Raw genomic sequence first — 10,415 nt, forward strand, 5'->3', positions numbered from 1 at the left:
AGTTAATACCTTTCTTTTGAATATTTGTGAAATGTAAGAAAAATCGAATTCCGAGCCCACAGTGGTCGAAGAGAGGGCATGGTGGGTTTGATCCTTATTCCTGGTTCCAGCAGACCAGTTGATAGTTCATAATTCATGCAACATACATCTAAATCTACAGTCACAGGTTGCTAACTTTTTCAGGCATTTATTACTTTAAGTCACACCTTAGGCTATTGATTTACCGCCACAAGTCTACTGAAGGGTTGAATGTGTAAAAATTTTGTTTTCTTTGAATTATGTATTTTACAGATAACAATGAGCCTGATGGCAGGAGAAAAAAACATGAAATATTGAAAATGTATTATGGTGTGGAAGGGGAAAATCCCGGAGCTAGTACAGTTGATCCATGTGATATCAATGGAGCCCATTTTAAACCAGATATTTATCTCAATAAATTGATTAGAGAAAAACCCTTAACAGAGTTGATGGATAAAGAAAATGAAATGGTCAGACAGATTAAGGCATTAGATAGTGATATGCAGACTTTAGTCTATGAGAATTATAATAAATTTATTAGTGCTACTGATACAATTCGAAAGGTAGGATCTCTTCCTATATAAAGAGATATAGTTTCTTTGCCAGCCAGCATGATTTCAAGTTTTTTATGCCTGAAATTTGAAGAAAAGTGATACAAATAGCTGAAAAATGAGCTCTTTAACATGGTACAGAAAATATTTAGAAGACTGTATACCTAACTTTTTTTTAAGAAACATTTGTCCATTAACTTAAGGGATAGATAAAAGGGTGACATGGCATTTTGAATTTAACAAGATCTTGAAAGGTAAATATTGATACTTATGATCAGCAAATAATGTATCAAAAAGAACGTTGTGTTTTTATCTGTAGATGAAGAATGATTTTAAAAAGATGGAGGATGAAATGGACCACCTAGCTACTAATATGTCAGCAATAACAGAGTTTAGTGGTAATATTAGTAGTACTTTACAGGACCGTAGACAACAAATAACAAAATTAGCTGGAGTTCATTCACTATTAAAAAAGGTAATACATGAAAAATATTGGTGTTTTCCAATGGATGAGTTATTAGAGTCAAATCATATAGACATACAACAGTTATTTTAGTGCAATGATGCCTTATGCACAGGCCAGCATAAGAGAGAGTTGTTGGTACTGGAACCTACTAATGATAATTTGAAAGAATATTTTGATTTTGAATTTCAGTTGCAGTTTTTATTTGAATTGCCAGCAAGATTAAAGAAGTGTTTAGATATGAAAGCTTATAGTCAAGCTGTCAGGTTTGTGTTTGCAACTCTGTTAAGTACCTGTAGTGTAAAATATGTGCTTATCAAGTATTAGAGCTAAAATTTTGTTGATGTCTTTTCTCTTATGAAAATAGCTTAATAACATTCTGCATTTTTTTTTTTTAACTATTTTATAGTAATGTCATTAAAGGGAATAACTCTTGTCTTGTGTACTTCATTGGGTCTATAAGTGATCCTCCAGTAAAAGGGTTTTCTTTACCTGGGACAATCTTTAACTCTTGTTGTATATTTGAATATTTCTAGATATTATACTAAAGCTAAGAGAGTGTTACATCAATATCAACATATGCCTAGTTTCCAGGGTATAAACAGTGATTGTAATATTATAATAGAACAACTCAGTCAACAACTTAGACAACAATTTAAAGATAAAGAGGTACAGATGGCTATGTAGGCTCAACTTGAGAATTTTTCATACTTTGTTAACTGGACTCGAACATGATCGTAATTTGATATTTAAAGAGCATGAATTATTTGAACACGTCTGGATGAAAAGATCTTTAATTAAAATCCGCCATGATGGTTGACATGTGGACTCACTCCACTAATTCATTTTCCATCTCTTCCCATGTTAAAACGTGAAATTCAACCTTCTACAACTTTTTCCCGAAACCTCTTTGAAAGCTTTCTAATATGTCGAATGAAAGCCTGACCAATCCTCAACGTCTCCTGAAAAATTCAATTTATGATGACCATGAAAATTTTGAGCTACTAAAATTTAAAGTAAACTACTACCGGTTATACTCATCCGCTAGAGTCGAAACGTTGCATAAAACTTTAACCAGTGATTGTTGTTCCATAAACCTGTGTCTATATATACAGTTTAGCAGTTCACAGAATGACTATTTTTAGAATTAGCCTTCCACCTTTAGGTCTCTCATCATCTCACCAAATCTTAAAGATAATGTAATTTCAGACATCAAATTCCAAAAATCAAAATCTAGACCAAAAGTTACTCAAAAATAGGCATGCAAAAACCCCAAAAAGGAGAGAGAAAGAAGATTTCTAAAAATGACCTGGACTACATTTGTATAAAATGTTTTAGTGGAGTGAGTCCAACTATTTATTGTGAACTGTTTAACTGAATGAGAGTGTTGTCCCTTTAGCCAAAATGTTGGCAAATATATTTAATACAAAAACACAAGCATTATTCTTAAGTTGTTTTGACTATTTTACTATAATTCCCATTTAAAATATATTCTGTTTATAATAATTTTTGTCAGATGAATCTTTAAACCAACCAATGTATTTCAGTAGTTGATGAAAGGATTGGAGTCTTATGTCTTATTTTTATTCAAGATCATGCTTATGAAGACTGACTATTTTGATTAGGATTTTGTTTATATTTCAGTCTTCTCCCAAACAATTAGCAGAATGTGTTGATTTATTATTACAATTAAATGAACCACCAGAAAGTTTATGTGATGAATTTCTGTCTCAGTAAGTTTCTGTACTCTTTTAGATCTGATTACGTAGAGAGTTTTGTTTCATACTTTTAAAACTTTCTGTTTCCTTAATCCTGTGTAGCAAATAGTGACAGAGTTGTTTTGTATTAAAAGCATTTACTGAATATAGCATTTGTATGGTTTAAATTAGTCAAAGTTTTGAGTAAAGCTTTTAAAGTTCTGTTAAGTAAGGTTTTATGGCATCAATAGTAATAGAAATGAAATAAAATTTGAATAAATATGATTGCTGTATTCTGTTCAAATTTTGCTTGTCATAAGACCTATTTCACCTATTGTTATCTACAGTGCTCGACAAAAAATTGATGAAGATTTGAATGTTTTGGATCATCAGATTAAACTTCAAGCTGGTGAAATAACTGCTACAGATTTAGAACGACCTTCACAAGCTTATCTTAATACTCCTATGGTAAGTGTGATTTTAACATTAAACATCTTGATTATGATCAAAGATAAAGTTTGATTCAAGATTGTAACAAGTAAGAACACATGGGTTGCGCTTAATTGGTTAGTTCTGAACAGGTTGTATCTGTTCTAATTCTGTCTACTCCTCCTATTTTCGACACAGGTGGAACGCATTCTGAATCCTGTTTCAAATTGTTTAATTGAACATCTGGTCGGTTCCATGAATCCATGAACAACCTCCTCCTAAGATTGCCCTGTCAGAAGTATATGTTTCCATTTTAGGATATATTAGAATTTGTAGATAATGGTTGTAATGGTTATTTAAGTAATATATGTTTAGTTATAGCATCTTATAAAGATATGTTTCTTAACAGATATCAGGATGAGTAAGTAGAGATTGTTTTTATTATTGGCCATTGGTTTATCATGTTAAAGAAACATTAAGAAATGATGCAAAAACATGCACAAAAGAGATTATTTCTGCTGAAATTTGAGGAAATGTATAGTCCATCTGCTTTGAGTTTCCTGATGTAAAATTATGTATATTTACAGTGAGAATTTAGATACCATTGCTCTGAGAAAATTGTTTATTTTTGTAACTGATTTAATGGAACAGTATTTTAATTATGTTCAAAGAAGAGTTCAACTTGAGGTATGTATTATTATTTACTTCTTTTGGATGGGAAAAACAATAACACAGTCAAGATAGAGGGCTATTTAATCTCTGATGATTATCTGTTTGTGATAGGTTGTGTGTATTTAAGGATATTATGTTATTTGTAGAAAGAAACTGGTGATAATGCTATACTAGTAAGAGCTTTAGATAGATTTCATCGTAGATTACAAGCTATGAATAAACTTTTACCTGATACAGACTTCTCTAGGTTAGTTCATTTTGTTTCCAGTATTAAAGGAGGATGACAATTTCCTAAAAACAGGAATAATCTTGGTATTGTTTATTGCAAGAAAAGTCTGATTTTGAAATTTTTTCACCATAACATGTTGTTAAACACTGCTTCTAGAATATACTACAGATAATCCTTGAATGACATTTAGAAGTAGATAGAACATTATATAAATAAAACACTATTATGGATATACTACTCTACTAGAACATTGCTTGAAAAAGAATCCTGTATACGAATTGAAACGTTGCTTAAATTAAAGAGGAGTAGTATATCCATAATAGTGTTTTATTTATATACTACGGATGTTTCAAATATATCAAGTAATTTGGCAAATACTCTAAAAAAATATGAAATCAACAGAGAAGTTTCAATTACTTTTTGAACCAGGTTTTATAATTTAGTTGAAGAATGTCAGACAATGGTACAGACAGTATTATGGTATAAGTACTTGATTTGTATTGTAGGGCTGGATTAGAGATTGTATCTAAAGCTGCTAGAGATAGGGTAGAACATTATTTATTGGCTTTAAAACAACATTTTACTGGTAAGAAAGTTTATCATATATCCCTCTCTTTGTTTGTCTTATCTTGAAAATCTAGGAACTTGTAGAGATTTTTAAAGATCATAAGGATATGAGTTATGTTTTGTCATTAGAGAAACTTGTTTTCTAATGGTTTTATAGCTATATCTTATTCAACATCTTGTGTTTAAAGAATATCTAAGATTGAACAAAAGGTTTATTATAAGACTGTTTATTCTGTTGCAGATTGCATGACTGATATACGTCAGAAATTAGCAGCTCCTAGACCAGCTGGTAAACATGATGGAGCAGCTAATCTAGCTGAATTATTAACTAATATGCAATCATCTGTTATGGACCAAATCAGATCTGTTTTGAATAACTTACAAGTAAGTTATTTTATAATCTAGATTAACTAGTACTATAGCCACTATTCTTGTATTCATGAATGCTTCAATTTGATTAGATTGCATGCCTGTGAATACAGCCATTCAGAATCTTCAACAAAAAGGATGTAAACATTATAGCTTTGTGTGCTAAGCCTCTGATTGGCTGTATTGGCTAGCATTCTATGCTATCAAATCACTTCATTTACAAACTTCCATGATACAAGAAAAATGACTATTGCAGTCAAGGTATAAATATGGATTTCGTAATAGTTTGACATTGTTAAGATGGGTTATAATATTAATTTATTTAAATCAGATCTTATACTCTTCTTCCTGTGATATTATAACAGAAATTTTATATCTAAAACTTTTATGTAGATTGTAGGATACAAAAATTGGTACAGATATTGCAAGTACCATTATTCTTTTGTAGAGAATATATGTCCAGATATGTTTTATTATTTGCAGGCATTTACAGCTCCAGATATAACCTTTGCTATGAAACCATATTTCCGTGGACCATTCTGTAGTCAAGATGTTAGAGAAGGGTTGATTGTTTCCTTTATAAAACATATCTGTACTACTTGTAATGTAAGTCTGTCATTAACCACAATTTGTCAAATGTTTTTTCTATTGTTCCTTAATCAGAAAGATTCCAAAGACTTGTGTCATGAAAACGAAATCTTGTTTATTTTTTCAATCATGTTATGTTTTTCAATCGAGCTTATGTTTCTAATTTTATGTTTTCAGGCTTATTAAGTGTTCAATCTTGTTATTTCAGGATTTTTGTGAATGCGTTGGTGAAAAAGGATCTATTCCACCATCTTTATTATTAATATTAGCTAAATATTCATCAGATCTAGAAACAACATCTATTTCATATTTGGTAAGTATCAGGTTTGAAAATCTTCTATTATTTTAATTGAGTGACAGGTGTAAACAGTATCACAATGTGTCAGTATTGATAATTATTATTTCTATTACATGTATATTAAAAGGAACACTTAACAAGGTTACTATATGTCTGGTAAACCTAATTTATACAATATGAATAAATGATATGGAAAAGGGAATAGACTTGAATAATTGAACTTGTGAAATTTGTCCACTCTGACTGATTGTAAAAGCTGCAATTGGAACATTTATAACCAATATGAATTCAAATATCCTTGTGAAAAGAATATGATTCTGAGTATAAATTTGAAAATAATATATAACTACCTGGTCAATTTTAGTTAACAGTGATGACCAATCCATGCTATATAATTTGGGTAGAACAGTAAACTCATGTACTACATCTGCACTGCTAGCTTTTTATTGTAGGTTAGTTTAACAGAAGAACAGTTTTTAGTGGTAGATAAGAGTAATACAACATTAGTATCTGAAATGTTATTATGGGCTAAAGAAACAGCTCAAAAATTATTAAATCATTATGTTAGAGTCCAAGGTTTGACCATCTCTCAGGTTTGTTTTCTTTTCATTTACTAATAGTTTTCAACAGTTATTTCTGTTAGTAAAGTTATAATTTCATATTACTGTAATAAATAGCATAAAAATACCCATTAGAATAAACTTTTACAGTTTGACAATAATAAATTCTGCAGTCATGCCATGTGGTGATGTGATATAAAACTGCATTTTTTTTTTGCCAGAAAGCTATTGAAATTTATTGATTAAAACATTGACTTTTTGTGTTCATCTTCAAAATACTAACCTTTGGTATATCAGCTTTTTGTTCCCACATTCTATAGATACTAAGATGGTAGAATACTATTGATTATTTATTTATTTATTTGTTCATTAATATTGATTCATTGAGATACTGATTTATTTATTTTTGACAGATGTTAAGAAAGAGTGTAGAGACAAGAGATTGGTTAAATACTATAGAACCCCGTAATGTTCGTGCTGTCATGAAACGTGTTGTAGAAGATATAACCTATATTGATGTACAAGTTGGTCAGTTATATGAAGAAGGTGTACGTAAAGAGCGTAGTAGTGATTCTAGTCGTAGAACACATACCTATAGTCAATCTCAACAACAACGTAAACCACCCTGGAGCTATTCTCCTAGGTAAATTTCTATATTTTCTATTAAGATATTTGAAAATGGAAAGATTGTCTATATTTTTACCTCCTTACCATTTGCAACTACAACTGTAGCCTACAAAGCATATTTCTTAAGATATTACCGAACATATCTCTACGGAGCATTACAATGCTTTTATCTTTGTACCAAACGTATCTGTTTTTCTATATATTCAGTGTTGATAACAGTTTAATCAGCAACATACAGAAATTATTCTCTGAGAAAATAGAGATCTTTAGTTCAGTGGAATCATCCAAAGTTTCTGTATTAACAGGAATTATAAAGATAAGTTTAAAGGTAGGTACAATTGATGGGGTATGTGAAAATAAATACAGTTTGAAGTATATGATTGATATTCTGTTTTATTATATGTTCATAAAAGCAATGGTGTATGGGTTTGAGATATTAATCAAGCCATTACATATGCTTACTTTTATTGAACATGCTTTATTGTACGGATAATAATTAAGTTATACTGGCCTGTTAATTTTTGATTTGACTGCTAAATTTGCCAATAATGTTGGAGTCTGTGAGATCAAACTCAATTTTCTGTGAATATATTGACATGGTCAGTTGACAAAATAGCATGCAAATGGTAGTGATGTATTACCAACAGTTCTAGCAGTTATTATATTTTTTATACCAGAGTAATAGAATTAATTTACAATGTTAAATTTATTTAATCTACAATTATGTAGTAATGTTGGGTCTCATTAAATTTTTTCAGACATTTTTAGAATGTGTCAGATTACGTACATTTGGTCGTTATGGTTTACAACAAATACAAGTTGATACACACTATTTACAGCTATATTTATGGAGATTTGTATGTGATGAGAAGTATGTATTGATGATTTCATATATAGATTACATCATGTTTCATTACATTACATTAACATAATAACATAACTATACCTATAACTTATTATATTCACTAGTTATAAATACTCTTATATACAATATAGACCTACAGTGGTTTATTATTTCTTATAGATTTCTTAAGTCCATTAAAATATTATAAATGAACCTTTGTTAGAAATACACTTTCCAAAAACTGCATGTCACACTAATAGTTCAATATAAATTTAAAATAATATTTTTAATAGAGTGGACTAAGACAATGCAGATGAAACGCATGGCCAGTGTGGAATGTTGGTAAATTGCGCAAAAAGAAAATTTATTTCCCTATCATGTTAGTAGCTTATAGGGCACTGATCTTTCATAATACGAATAAGTTATATATCATTTTTAGTGCAAGATATTTTCTTCCAATGTTGGGATATTTTTATACTGATAACTCAATAGTTAATTTTTGTGATCTGAAAATAATCTTTGAACTGAGATTTTTTTTTTACAAATAGACATAATGTGAGTAGTGTGTTTTTACAAGAAATAAGATTGGGTGTGTTTGTAGGGTTTTCTAGACACCTCAAATATGATTTCAATAATCAAACATTCCCCAAAAATGCTTTGATGTTTGGTAAGGTTTGAGATAGTAACTGTTTTCTAATGATTTTTCACAAATTCAGCGAGACTCCAGTAATCAGTGTAATAGGATTCTTGGTGTGATAGAGATTCTGAAACTTGCATGCATTTTAGGCCTGAAATAGTTCTTAAACTTCCAGATCATGAATTCTGTCAGTTCTTCAAGTTAGAGCAGTAGTGAAAATTCTAAAAATTGAACTGTTTTAAAAAAATATACAAGTACCAACAAATAATATGTAACTCCCTCTATTGACATTAATGCAAAAAAAATATGATATGACAATGTTAACTTATATTTATTTATATCCTAGTGATCAATGAATATATTCAAAACATATTCAACTTTGTCAATGTGGCATTTCTAATTTTTTTTCATGGCAGACTGAATTTCAATGAATTATACTCAGTAGTTTATCCACATGTTACCATAGTCATTATTTCATACTATATAATATCTTTTCTACGCTTCACCTAATGCATTAATTTATGAATAATTTGACAAATTATTTTACAGATATTCAACAGATATCAATTCTATAAACCTATTATGTGGAAATTTCCATTAGCAAATAGTTGAATTCCTTGAGTTTAATTTGTCAAATCTGCAAAATTATGTGCTCTTATTAATTACATGATCGAATGTAATTTCCTTTGATATTGCTAATTTTCATGAAATTTATTCTCTACTGTGCATTCACCTGTTTTTTTCACAATCTTATTAGAGAGCGGTGTCAGGTGTTCACGTTCAATCAAAAATACTATTGAAAAGTTGAATCCTGAATTAACTCCCCCACAACTATATTGTTGAGGACAAATAAACAAAATTGGGTGCCCACAAAAATGAATAGAATCAGGGTGAACCTAAATTTAACCAAAAGACAAACTAAATCTTTATTGGCAATTTATTTGATTGGTTATATTGTAGTGTAAAGGCAATGTAAAGCATGTTTTGAGGATGACAATTGCATTGAAAGTAGCAGTTTTATGTCTTAAGTTTTAAGATCAAGAACTGTTTGGTGTGAAATAGGTTACATGTTAATATTTGTTATCTATTACAGTTTAGTACAAGTATTATTAGATGAAATTGTTTGTAGTACAATGCATCGCTGTCTAGATCCTATCATGATGGAACAAAGTGTAAGTTTTTATTTATCACATATTTATTATATCCTATCTCAGAATTACAAACATATCACAACTTCTTGTCCTCATTTCCTCTAGTTAATTTATAATAAGATATGCAACATATGTATTACAAATACAGACCATGAATAAAAATATATTCTCAAATTGTGTTTTTCTTTGATTCAATCTGTAATATTCAAATTGAATTCATTAGTTTTTTGTTGTTGGTATGAAATGGTAAAAACAGGATATAGATCATATATTTGATGTCATATTGTTTAACTCTTATTTTAATTATTTAAAATTAAATTCTGGAATGTTATTTCTATATAGTATGTTATTTTATATTGTAGGTCATTGATTTGATATGTGAAAGAGGATAATATATAAATGTAAAACTCTATTCCATAAAACACATCATTCCAATTAGATTAGTTATATTCTACAATATAGTGGTCACTTTTATTTAATAAGACTTCTAATCAACATCCTGTCCAACATTTCAAAATAACAACCTGATTAATATGGTCAGAGACAACTGGTTGACAAAGTCACGGCAACCTAATTGATATGCATATGGAGAAAATGATTTGACTACAGTCAAGTAACCTAATTTCGTGCATCTCCGGAAATGATTGATAATGTACATGTGCGACCTCGCGTGACCTCCCCATTTGCTTGTTTGGGTTATTTGTACAATGCCAGC

General features: G+C 29.7%; 1 protein-coding gene across 1 annotated transcript; it reads left to right on the forward strand.

Annotated features, from left to right (window-relative positions):
• Window positions 1-338: 338 nt before the first annotated feature.
• Window positions 339-10,092, forward strand: LOTGIDRAFT_173187 (hypothetical protein; the record flags this gene model as incomplete). Its single annotated transcript, XM_009050650.1, has 19 exons — window positions 339-581; window positions 889-1,044; window positions 1,225-1,298; window positions 1,569-1,701; window positions 2,677-2,765; window positions 3,077-3,197; window positions 3,476-3,579; window positions 3,746-3,845; window positions 3,977-4,077; window positions 4,566-4,645; window positions 4,868-5,010; window positions 5,479-5,601; window positions 5,792-5,896; window positions 6,334-6,474; window positions 6,855-7,084; window positions 7,276-7,396; window positions 7,827-7,939; window positions 9,643-9,721; window positions 10,063-10,092. The coding sequence occupies 19 exons, from the start codon at window positions 339-341 to the stop codon at window positions 10,090-10,092; spliced, it is 2,286 nt and encodes a 761-aa protein (XP_009048898.1).
• Window positions 10,093-10,415: the final 323 nt, after the last annotated feature.

The sequence above is a fragment of the Lottia gigantea genome (assembly GCF_000327385.1).
Source record: "Lottia gigantea unplaced genomic scaffold LOTGIsca_150, whole genome shotgun sequence".
In the NCBI taxonomy this organism is placed as follows: domain Eukaryota; kingdom Metazoa; phylum Mollusca; class Gastropoda; family Lottiidae; genus Lottia; species Lottia gigantea.